The sequence below is a fragment of the Manis pentadactyla genome, chromosome 2, assembly GCF_030020395.1.
Source record: "Manis pentadactyla isolate mManPen7 chromosome 2, mManPen7.hap1, whole genome shotgun sequence".
NCBI lineage: Eukaryota > Metazoa > Chordata > Mammalia > Pholidota > Manidae > Manis > Manis pentadactyla.
Window position 1 is genome coordinate 152,074,039 of NC_080020.1, and position 13,031 is coordinate 152,087,069.

At 41.7% G+C, this 13,031-nt stretch overlaps 1 protein-coding gene across 4 annotated transcripts in view; it reads left to right on the forward strand.

The window, feature by feature from the left end:
* The window catches only part of AFF3 (ALF transcription elongation factor 3), a 507,786-nt gene that overhangs the window by 77,877 nt on the left and 416,878 nt on the right, over positions 1-13,031 (forward strand). For 3 of the 4 annotated variants that reach the window (XM_036879973.2, XM_057496944.1, XM_036879974.2), the window contains exons 3-6: positions 4,173-4,247; positions 6,480-6,600; positions 7,577-7,889; positions 8,016-8,404. In XM_036879973.2, coding sequence (XP_036735868.2) covers positions 4,173-4,247; positions 6,480-6,600; positions 7,577-7,889; positions 8,016-8,404 — 898 coding nt within the window. Of the gene's footprint in view, positions 1-4,172; positions 4,248-6,479; positions 6,601-7,576; positions 8,405-13,031 lie in introns of all 4 variants that reach the window. The other variant, XM_036879976.2, reaches the window with a different exon arrangement.

Sequence of the window (13,031 nt, forward strand, 5' to 3'; positions counted from 1 at the left end):
TAAGGCAGAGATAGGAAATTGCTCTCAGAGAGTTCTGAGATTGAATTAAGTTGACATAACCTTTGTGATCAGACACTAGCAAGTAAGGCTGGACTGACCTGTTTGAAGTGTCCATGGTAGAAATTATACTGTGGGGTCACACTTAGAGAGCTGATGCTAAGCTAATGGCATGATGCTGTTAAGGGAGAAGAATGAGCAGGCATAGAAACTGGTGTCACTTGACTTGAAAAGTCAAGTGTAAGTGAGGAGGGACATAGTAGCGTGCTTCAGGATTTAAGGGTTTGTTATATGCATTGTTGACTGGTCCTCACTCCTCAGCAGAACTTTAACCACTACCAGCCTCACCACGACACTCTCCACCCGCGCCTCCACCCCCACCCCCACTACCAACAGCACCAGCACAGAGGACACAACAGTCCAGGGTCTTCAAGGACTCCAGCTGGGAGGATCCTCGACTCTTTACCAAGCTCTGACTCCAGCCCCATGTTCGCTCCGCCCGGCTAGCTTCTGTCACCTGCTCACTCTTGACCACCTTTCTGTCTTTCGGTCTGCCAGCTCTGTCTGTAGATGAAGGAGGAAATCTGCAAGTATACTTCAATAGCCTTGATTTTCTCTGACTTTAAGATTACTCATCTTTTATCATTTGTTTTATAAATAACTGGAGTTGTTAAGTAGTTTGACTAGTTACATTTAAAGCAGTTGTCATAGTTGCAAAGTGTTTGATCGAGTTTCTTTCATTATATTCAGTTGTTGATTTGCTCCAAAGAGGAGGGTTTCTGCCAGACATTCTTCTCCTTGCCACTTACTACCGGTTCTTCTTCCTGTTTGCCCTTCTGGCTGCTGGTCCCTGTGCCAGGGGCAAGTTAGCATGTCCTGGAGCTGTACATGTCCCATGACTGAAATGAGTGTCTCCTCTGTGATCGGAGTGGTCAAGGCCAGTCTGGACTCAAGCTAAAGACAAGGAGTGTGCGTCTGGGCACCCTTTTCCTCCCTCTGCAGCCTCCCTTAATTTATTCACTCCAAACCAAAGCTGCTTGTAGGGAGGAATCAGGCAACTCATTAAAGGGGAGGCAGCAACACAGGTTAGCAGTGGAGCAAAGAAACGAAACTTTAAATGTGGAATTCCATCTGCTTAAAGGAGAAGCTCAGGGAGGGCATGGCTCACACCTCCAGGTACTCTCATGGCCACACAATACTAATTTATGAATCTTGTACCTTTTAAGCTCTTTGCCTTCGACCTGCCCTTTTGCAGAACCTCTGTCAGGTGGTCTCTTGCAGGAAGCAACCCGGATGCACTGTGCTCCTTTCCTGAGCTGCTTGGCCCTGGCCGGGTCCTTGCCTCCTCGGCCCCCTTGGCCTCTAGACCACTAGCCTCTCAGCAGCAGGAGAGGCCAGTCACAGCCCTGATGGCCTCCTCAGCATCCAATACCAGTACCGTGGCATTCAGGAAACGCTTTGGGACTGAAGTGAACTATATTTGTGTTACTTGGAGAGGATGTTATTTTTTAAACATGGAGAACATGGTAACCTTCTTCAAAAGATAGGTGAGAGGTTATTCATTCCCTTTTCCTTGAATCAGTTGTTTGCTAGACCCCTACCTCAGGAGGCAGGACCATTCTTGTTAAAGAAGAGAACTCTTTGTGATTCCCATCAAGGGGTGCCCTCGGCTGTATGTACCTTTGGCTGCGAGCCTCCTCACGGGACTTGCAGCTTGTTTGGAGCGAGCGTTGCTTATGCATCAGTGCAGGAGGGAGGAGAGCAGGCTGTCCTGGCCAGCTGGGTCACTGGGTCAGAGCCGGGGCTCAGCTGGAAGCACGGGCTGCACCAGCTCCAGCACATCCCCTCCTCCACCCTGTAGGGCAGCCAGGGCAGAGACTGGGGCCGGCTGATGACTGGGTAGCTGCTGATGAAAATGGTGATAGCACCAGCCCTAGCTGGCTTACTGTAGAATCTTTAGTTTCATTATTCACTCATCTGTCCTCTATCCCACTGTTCTGTTATCCTTTTGGAGTGTGTGCTGTGCAAAGAGACTAATTTTTGTTTTTTGTTGTTTTGGGAATTTAAAAACTTATAATAGCCCAGCCTTATTCTAAAATCCTCCTTTTAGTTCTCTCTGAATGAGAAATAGCTTCTCTTTGTTTCATTTGTCCTGTTTGCTTTGGTGGGGCTCATGTTCACTAATATCACTGGGCTTGTAGATATCAGGGTTTAGGAAGTGTGGCCACTTCGTTGCTCATGGGTGGCTCCTCCTTCTTGGATAGACATGAAGAAAGTACTTTGAATATTATTGTTCCTTCTATGCAGTGCTGTCTTTATGACATTGTTTTGCTGATCAAATTCTTATCCCAAGTTCCTTGATCTTTAAAAAAGTTAACCTAGTAGTAACATCCATCATCTTTTCCTCCAGTGGACATGGTAAGGATTTTTAAAGGACACATATGTGACATGTTTTGAGCTCAGTGGAAGAGAGAAGCCATCAGGCTCAAAAGTATTACTATTATTGAGATCCATGTTGTTACCAAGTGACAAAAAGTGCATTAATTTTGGAAATCATGATAATTCCATGTTTGGACTTCTATTCCTACTTAGCCAGGGTAATTGGCTTTCACCTGAGCCCTACAGAATACTCCAGTTTACAGATTAAAAATAAATAAATGGGAAATGATCAGAAATGTTTTTATTGATTTTTTGCATTGTCTGTTTTTTTATTCTAAAAGTAAGTCTTTTAAAAAGTTGATTAAAAAGCTTCATTTTCTGGGAATGTTATACATCTGCAATAAATAATAAATAATATTGTAGCAGTTGGCTGCCTCCACATTCATGCAAAATAAATAAATACATTTGGTGACATACATTCGAGGAGTGTGATTGTTGTAATTTTCACGGAAATAAGGAACAACTTCACAGATGATAAAGATTTTACCATCTGCTAGTAACAAAGAAACAAAAGCTTGTAACATGAGGCTCTTACTGAGGCTAACGTGTATATTGCCATGCCAGGAATTGGAATTCTTTACAACCTTAGGTCAACCATCCCCAGGGAAGCTGACCTGACTTTAAACATGTCAGGGGAAAGGTTCCTTTGCTTCTGAAGCAGATGATATGGTCCTCGTTTTGCAAATGGCAGAGGAGAGAAGAGCGCTGAGTTTTAATGGCAAGAGATCAAAAGACAGACACTCTCTGCAATTATGAGAACCTGCACAGATTTCACTGGTAATTAGTGGACTGGCGGGCTCGCTGTCGAGAAGGTACTGTCTTTATGAGTCAAAACATTTAGTGTTAGGAAAAGAGTAAAAATTCAAATGCTTAGGGGGAGATGGGGAATGCAAGGCCAATCTTTCTTTTACAATGACATTCACTTTAGGCAGGTGACATTTCAGCCTCCTAGGCCTGGCATGATACGTAGGGGTGTGGTTCTAGTTAAGGACAAGTAGTGGGTGGGTTAGGAGGGCTGAAAGCTGTGGAGGCTACAGAACTGCCTACCAAGGAAGGAGAAAGCATTGAAGCATTGCCTCTCTCTGCTATGGAGAAACTGGGGGTGATTGTCACTGTTGGTCAGTCATTCTGTTTTTCTCTGATGGTGTGGAGGGTCCTCATGGCACAAGCCTGGGGCCCCATAGAAGAAGGTTAGTGTGTTTCTGCTAGTAGATTATGTGTAGGTGGCCCTGGGGGTGTTCAGTCCTTAGTAATAGAAGCTGTAGGTTGGCTGTGCAGGAAGAAGCTCGTTAGAGAGTGTTAGCTAGTGGTCTGCATCTTGGAGTGCTTCTGGTTATCTTTAGGCTTCAAGATTGGGAATGAGGGAGATTTAGAGAAGGAGGAGAAGTACCTGCGTCCCCTGTAACGCTGTATCTAGCAGTGATCCATCCTGACTTTCTGACATCGGAAATGCAGAGTCTGGTATCTGCCTGGTTGATGTTGGCTTTTATCCTTTCCCTTTGCTTAACCATTGAAGCAATGTTGCAAAATAGGTAGAGTTTATAAATTTGTTCTCATTGCTATAGTTGACATTGTCCCTCCATTTTTCATCATGCCTCCTGTTTGGACCGCCTTTGGACCCTGATGTCCTTTGGCTTTTCCCCTTGGCCTTTGGGAAAAATCCCAACAAACTCATGCTCACCAAGGGCTGACCAGGTTTAAAGTGTTTCCTTTCTTGTGGTCTGCATTTCTTACAGGGGTGAAGACATCTTAAACCAGAGGAATGATTCTCTAGTTGTGGAATTTCAGTCGTCAGCCAGCAGATGCAGGAGGTATTATTTGGGGCATGGGGGCCTTCACAGAAGCCTGGAAATCATCCTCAGTGTCCACTTGCCTGCTCTACATTTCATAAGGCCACTTCGTGCATTATACTAGTCTTGTGTGTCTGGTTGGCTTGCCGTGGCCGAGGCAGCAAGCATGTTTGTAGAGGTGCCTGTGCATGGGGTTCTGCACAGCAGGTGCTTCCCAGGTGTCTGTGCTCACTGGAGAAGGGAGAGGCTCAGTGCATGCAGTGCAGCCCATTTTTCTGACAAGTGCTGGTATTGGTGCACAAGTTAGCAAGCTCATTGCAAAACTAGAATTCCCCTCTCGGTTGAAGCCCACTTCATGCCCATCCACAGCATGAGTCCTGTGTCCTCAGAGCAGTTTTCATTTGAAATCCATGGAATGTTCACAAAAGCTGGGGTTTCATATTGCAAATGCCCATAAGCAGACAGGCAGTCCCCTCCTTTGCTCTTGAAGCCTGGTTCTATGAATAAGAGTGTCACTTCCCTCTCATGTGTCCTTTATGTCCCTGTCATCCCAGCCACCTCAGAGGGTTCTTATGATTGCAGTGTTTGGGACCTCTCAGTAAGGCTGTGGCCACAGTCTCAGCCTCCTTTTTTATATGAAGGTCACTGGTTGGACTCCCAAATCTAATAACTTTGGGTAATGTACTAAGGATGAATTAAAATGCTAATAGGCTACACGTTCTGGGTATTTTAACATTCCCTAATCTTAAATTTAAATGAAATGCCTTAGGTGCTCTCATATCCTTGCCAGAAGCATATTTAGCATCACCCCTTAGACAGCGAATTTAAAGTCTATTCTGGCCACACAGACAGAGCTGGGAGGATTATCAGTATTTATTTTACGATGGTTTTATTTGTGTCCTCTACAGCTGCATAACACAACTGTCCTTTTACTCAAGAGGGCAATTTAGCTAAAAAAATCACTCTTTTCATAATTTTATTGGAATCCACAGATCCTTTCATTATTAACAACATTTAAAAGCAATACATTGGATTATTGGCATCCAAAGCTATTCCGAAGCCATTGTGGAGTCACCATGAAACATCCTTGTTTTATAATAAAGACACAGTGGTACAGAGAGGTGGTATGGTCCAGGTGCTGGTTGGGGGAGAGCCATATAATTAGGTAGCTGTCCTGGTCCCCAGCTTAGGCATCTGCCCACTAGACCAAGTGGCAGCTCTAAGCAAAATGATGATAAGGTCCCTTAAACTCAGTGCTTCTCCTAGGGAGTGAAGACCCTGCTCACTTTGAGGGACATGCCAGTTTTGGTGATGTTCTGTTGTCTACATTGAAGCCAGATGTCTTCCTCTAGTGAGCCAAAAAAAAACAAGTGTACTTCCTGCCTTCGGCAAATGGGTCACTTCCTTATTATTAGTTGAATTAGCCCCTTTATTGCCTCCTTATTAGGGGGAAGGAACACTATTTCTTCCTTAGTCCTCCCAGTTATCTGGCATCTGGTCACTTCATAATTGTGTTTTGGGAGAATAGATATTAATTTTCTTCCACAAAAAGGCCGAGTTTCTTGATGACACACCATAATTCAATTTCCGTTCTTTCTCTTCATTGCCTGCACCCCTTCCTCCTGGCACATTTTTCATAGTTAGGAGGAGTGATAGTGTCAAATATATCAGAAGGAAGAATTGATTCAGTAGTAGTTTGACGACTTGACTGATTAACAGAGATCAGAAGAAGGCTCCTAACTGTGAAAACCACTGCAGCATGGAGTTTTAACAGCTCTTTAGGGAGCTAGTTAATGAAAGAATCACTACAGAAACACAGCCATGCAAGAAAAAAAAAAAAAAAGAAAGAAAAAAAAGAACAGAAGTATTCCCATATAACACTCAGAGGCTGTGTCATAAGAGGAAATCTGCTCATAATTTCTGTTTACACATCGCTGTAATTACCGCCTGCCTTGAGATTACTTTTAGTCTTCTCATGTCAAAGTTGCTTAGATATTTCCTCTTTCACAGATCAGACAGAGAGGTCTAATACTAGTTGGAACTTGTCCTAAGATTTTTTTTCTCCTTGAAAAACATAATTATCAGACACCCAAGCCCATACTGCTTGATTAGACCGGCTTTAATCCAATCCATGCTCTTGTTATCATTGCCATTTGTCCATGAGTAAGACTTTGCACTCAGGTGCACGTTAGCTGGGCTTTGGCCTTTAAATTTTTTGTGTGTGGTTGTTCTCCTTTATTTCTCCTGATACAGTGTCTATGAACCAGATAGAAATGTGTTACGGAGGAAAGAGCGAGAGAGAAGAAATCAGGAGACTCAACAGGATGATGGAACATTTAATTCGAGTTACTCCCTCTTCAGTGAACCCTACAAGGTAGATGGTTTTCAGTTGTTCATGTTCACCCCTCACTCATACCTCTGCCCCCGTGAGGGCAGTCTTGACTAGGAGAATTGACCAACCCAGCTCCTGTTAGTTTTCTGCCTGTTCAGTGCAGGGAAGACAGATCAGCCACTAGGAATGGGGTCTTTCCCATAGAACCATTTACGCCCTCAGTAAAGTGTAACTTTTGCTTAATATTGAGATCTGGTTGCTGTGATTTTTATCAATAATATAGAACTCATCTGTGCATTGATTCTGAAAGTAATGCCCTTTGCTAAGTTTTCTAAGCTATTAGGAAACGTATTTGTCACACATGGATCATGCTAGGATCAAGGTACCTAATAGGGCTAATAAGAAAGAAACTGTTAGACTGTTTCTCATTATACCAAAGGCCAGAAGTAGCACCTCTCTTCCAAAGTGAGATCTCTTGCCAGATTTCCCTACTCTCTTTCCCTGCGTGGAGCTATGCATAGTTCAGGCTGAGCTTTCTGCACATTCAGCCCCATGTTCATTTCAAGTTTTACTCTGACTTCTTTTGCCTCTCAGTCTGTGTTTCTGACAAGAATAACTATGTATTTAGAAATTGGAGGCAGAACATTTTGAGCCAAATCTGAATTTTCAAGAAAGCCTCTAGTGGAACTACAAAAAAAGAAAAGAAAAGAAAATGCAATCCTGGAAAGCCTCAATCCAGACCATTTTGTGAAGTTGCAATAGTACATTTTTTTATTTCTTTAGCTGCAACACATTGCCAAGGGTAGATTTCCTTTTCATGTACCCCACATCCGCTGCCAGCATTCTGGTTCTGGTGCGATGTGGAGTGCTGACAGACATCTTCAGAGATGACGGTTCTGATTTCATCTTGTCTCTCTTTGTGCACGTGGCTCTGTGATCAGTAAAGGCTCCTTCCCATTATTTCCCAAGTTTCTGTTGTCTCTAACAATGGGGTGGATGTTGTGTTTTCTTTCTCCAGACTAACAAGGGGGATGAACTCTCCAACCGGATCCAGAATACTTTAGGCAATTATGATGAAATGAAAGACTTTTTAACTGATAGATCTAATCAGAGTCATCTCGTTGGCGTTCCCAAACCTGGGGTTCCTCAGGCTCCCGTGAACAAGATCGATGAACATTTTGTTGCAGATTCAAGAGCCCAGACCCAGCCCTCATCTGTCTGTAGTGCTGCATCTTCCACACCAGCAGCTGTCCCCGTGCAGCAGAGTAAGAGGGGCACCATGGGCTGGCAGAAGGCTGGGCACCCGCCATCTGATGGCCAACAGAGAGCAAGTAAGCACGGCCACAGGTTGCTTGATTTGAACAGATCTGCTAACCCAAAGAACCATAATAAAAAACCTAATCACTGTGTGTCGAGCCCCTCATCCTCATCTTCCTCTTCTTCTTCTTCCAACTCAGCACAACAGGGCTCTCTCAGGACCTTGCTTGGAGATGGTGTGGGCAGACAGCAGCCACGGGCCAAACAAGTGTGCAATGTAGAGGTGGGTCTTCAGACTCAGGACAGGCCACCTGCTATGGCAGCCAAGCACAGCAGCAGCGGACACTGTGTTCAGAACTTCCCTCCTTCTCTGGCTTCAAAACCCAGCCTGGTCCAGCAGAAACCGACCGCGTATGTGCGGCCAATGGATGGCCAAGATCAGGCTCCTGATGAGTCTCCAAAGCTTAAGTCATCCACAGAAACCAGCGTGCACTGCACGTCCTACCGGGGAGTCCCAGCCACCAAGCCCGAGTCTGCCAGAGCCAAGGCCAACAAGCTTTCCAAGTTCAGCATCCCCAAACAAGGAGAGGTGAGTCTTTTCTCAGTACTGCTTAGTGTCTGCGAGTCATTCTGAGTGACTACCTGACAGAGGTACATTCAGTTCCATCAGTGTGTGACTGACTTCATGTGGTAGGATTTGGAGCAATCAAGAAAGGAAGGTGTACATTTAAGTCTTGATTTCTGAAAATCTCAAGTTGATTATAACAGAATTTTTTAAATGCCAACAAATGCTTTTGGGTATATGTATCTGTGTTAGTTCAAGAAGGAATGCCTCCTTCAATATAGTTGAAGGGATATTATTTTGGGGGAACAAGCCAACATAGATGGAGATAAATACTAGAAACAAAAGTACTTCGCAGTCTATAATTTTAGTATGTTAAGAAGTTAATTTTTATATGAAGGAGTTCAGGAATTCAACATTTTTGTCAGTTTTGAAATGTTCATGGATAAACTTCACAAGTAAACCTCACAATGATTTTTTGAGTACTTGTTAAATGATGCAATATTGAGTGTGGTGGATATTCAGATGTAGCTGATCTTCTGATCTGATGTTATAACATTGAAGACTCAGGTTCACTGATATTAATCAAGTAAACATTCTCCTTGTCCTGAAAAATGATCTTATGTTACAGGAAGAGAGAGAAGTCTTTTAGCTCAGATTCTTCTGGTTTACATTTTAATTTTGTTTATTGCATTACAAAATGTGTAGGTTGGATGTGTGGCATATTAGAATTCAAAACAAGCAAACCATATAATCACAGAGGTAGCAAAGAGGCTATGACTAGGCACTCAACAGTACATCTGGATAGAAAATGAAGTTTTCTTTCAGAGAAGTATATCTCACATTATTTTCCAAATCGAAGACAGTTGTCAAGAGAACATGAGGAAGAAAAATGACTACGTGTTTTTTGTTTTGCACTGATATCGTATACTAAGAAATAAATTGTGAGTTCTAGGACATTGTACTTAGGAACTGTTCATTTTTTTTATTTTTGATCTATTATTTTTAAAAGATGGAGTAACAGTATGGCTGGAATATTCTTTGTATATCAGAATCTGATTTTATAACCAAATGCAACAAATGATTTGACATTTCTAACAAAGCTGAATTTAACCACCTCTGAGCAATCATCTCAGAAAGCACTGTGCACCAGGTGGGAGATCAGCACATTACCCTTAAAAGAGACTTTTTTTTTCTAACTCTGAGACATTTACATAGGTGCTAATGAGGAAATTAAGTGGCATGTATACCAGTAACTTCTTTTGATTATTCATTTATGATGGAAACTATAAAGCATTCATTAGGAATTAATAGATGCAAAATGTGACTTCTGCAAGCATTTATGTTTTTAGAGGTTTGTATGAAACGCACACACATACCCCCTGACAAGCTGAATTCATCACTTTCTTCGGTTTTTGTTATCATCAAACAGCTTATGAGGCCAACAAAGCATGGCTTATCCTTGAACAGAGGTGACTCCACCCACTAGGAATTCTTTTAGAATTTTAATCCCAGTTGATTCCTTGTTAAAATGATTTGTGTGTGCCAAAGAAACTTCAGTTTTATTAAGTAATGATTTATTTATTTCCTTTGTAACCCAGTGAGTTGATAACCCTCTGGTTAAAAGCCAGTTTTTGACAGCCAGGACAGCCTTGTGCAGTTAACTGTCCAGTTTTCATTAGGCATTTGGGTATGACATAAATAACATGGACACTTTCAGGATGCTCTTTCAGGAACCCCAGATTGGGAATGACACTGATTGAGTAATCACAAATCCCAGAGATAGTCATAGCATACCAAGAGAAATTAGAGCTTTTATACCAAAAGCGTCTTTTTTCTCCCATGCGTGGTGTCATTGACCCAGTCAGCCTGTCCCTTCCTAACCTTTTATACTGAATACTCCAAAACACACCATTTATTTGTTCTGTGCAGTGCTGCAAGAGAAATACCCTTTTGCAGGGCATTCCTATGAACTCCACAATTGGAAGATAGACACTGAAGAATGTATCAACTCATCCTATTTTAATTTTGGGGGAATATTTGCTTTTACTTTTTTGGAGGGAATACAATAATTTAGGGTGGCAAACAATTTAGAAAATATTAATGCCTATATAATTTTTACACAGATACTACCTATACGGAAGTGTCCTCTTAACAGTACTGACAGTGAATTTTAGTGAGGTAGAGAATGTTTTTTTAGGGAAATTTACAGAAGAAATGACCTGAAGGGAACTTGCATTACTTAAGTGTACCTTTTTCCGGGGGTTAGCTATGAAGCAAGACACAATGACAGTGTGAAAAATTTGGAGGCTAAAAAGAAGTGTTAGGTAAAAATGGCATATGGACGAGGGAGGAGCAAAGATAGCAGTTTGGCTTTGTGTAGGTATATTCCTCATAAGAAAATAAAATCAATGAAGAGGTGTAATGTGATGTGAGAAATTTTTTTAAAATCCATGATGTGATCTGTGTCTCCAAGAGATTTACATGAGTTGCATAAATCAGGCTCCAGCATTTAGCTTTTACTTTGCAATTTCCCTCATAGCCCCAAAGTAAATTATTTAAAATTGGACTTCTAGCCCTAGGAAACTTCTCTCACCTTCATAATCCTTGTAGTAGAAAAATATTCTGTGTTATTTTTAAAAACTGAGAATTGGTGGATCTTTTCTTTTGCCCGATTTTATACTTCATAAATTCTTCATTCTTTCCCTTACAACATCTGCCGTCTCTCTGCTGCCATGCCTAATTACTTGTTACGATTTTTTTAGAAAAATTCAGTGCAGTTTGATGTTGAAGTTAAAGACCCTGAGGGAATTTCTTAACTGATACACCTGCTTCTTGACTGGTTTTTTCCAGCTCAGTTTTGTGTTTAATGAAAAACGTATTTTTATTGTTATAGCTGAGATTTTCCTTCTTGTAGCCACCCCTCATTAAATGACCCTTCCCTAGAGTGTTGCTTGGAAGGGTGACTACCATTATGTGACAGACAGGGACTTAATGAATGACTGAAACCTGCATTCTAGAATGTTCTAGGGTCGGGCACACTAAATCTTATTTCCAATTGTAGTGAATGATTCTTTTGTTCACACACACACACACACACACACACAAAAAAAAACAAAAACACAATTAATGTTTTGCCCTTAACATGTAGTTCAAGATCCAGATGTTGGGAACTGTTAACTTACAGGGAAAGATATAGGTTTTATAGGACCCAAGATTCATACTATCCTTAGGATCCTCTTTAAGAAAAAAGAATAGGAAAATACCTATACTGGAAATTTTTACAAAAATATGTATGAATACATTCCTAGGACCCCTCCAGGAGCCTTGGAGGAACCTGTGTTCAGGTGTTCCTGAAGCTTATGTGTCATTAGCATCATAGAGAAGCTGTCTTTGGCTCAGGAACAATAAGAAATTACTAAAATGATAATTTCAGATTTGAAAAGAGTGCTTTACGTTAGCATCATCCTTGGTAAAATTAAAAAAAAAAACTTATGCTAGGTGATACAGGCAAGGAAAAAAAGAGGACAATACTATGAAAAAGGCTGATGCAGAGCCATGGTCACAAAATATGGGTCCCACAGGTATTGAAATGAGTTTGGCAAGTTACAGTTTCAGCTCTGGTTTTCCAAAACATACACATTTTAGTTTCTGTTTGCCATTAACTTTAATAAATAACAATGGTTGGAAACTGCTTGTTCAGAGGTCTCTGATGGCTAGACATGGAACACGTTTTAGAAGCCAGGTAGGGGAGGAAAGCAGTGGCTGCTGCCCGAGGCTTAGTCAGTGATAAGGAAAGAGACACCTCCCTTTGAATATCAAGTAATAGACTGTGTATTAGGAGTTGGAATAGTGGTTGAGAATTCATCCACTAGAACAGAGTAACCATTTTTGATTGATCAGAACTTCATTTTAAAGTAAGTGATTGAATAGTTGTATTGATTAATCATAGCATTTTCACAATGGGCATTTTAAAATTACTGTTTATACCTCAAATAAGAACAGAAAGATAAAGCACCATGATTCCACTAAATAGCTTCCTAGAAAAGCAATTAACTGAATATATTTTTTTAAGTTCACAGAAGATAAATGATGTAGGCTTCCTACTTCCTGTCACTCTTGGTTACCTTTGTATGGAAATGGATTTCCTCCAAATTAAAGTCGGTACCAGCCTGTGAGATGAAGAAGGCATCTGCCGGGCAATGTGTACATTACATATTCATGCCAGTCTAAATTTCCTAATTACGTTTGAGATGTAGACTGTTTTGAGATGAAGTATGCTGTCTGACTGCCCACTGATGAAATGAGGGTGTGTGGCCAGCCTGGAGACTCGGTTTCCTTGTCTATTTGGTTTTGTCCTGTCCATAACCATCACCTCCACCCTTCGCAGTGGCCGTGTCCTGCGGGACAGTGTGGCTTAGTGACAACACAGATGGTTATGCTCTGCTCTCCCCCCTCTCCAACATGATGCATGTCCTCCATTCTCTGAGCAAGGATGTGGAGGACTTACACCAAGTCGATTTAGGAGAGCGAAGACTCACAGCTTTGATCTCAGATACTGGATGAAAGCACTTGTTTTCCATCTTATAGCTGGGTCATCCTGAAGGTCATAATGAAACCTGGCAAGTGGAAATGTTTCCATATTTTCTGGTAC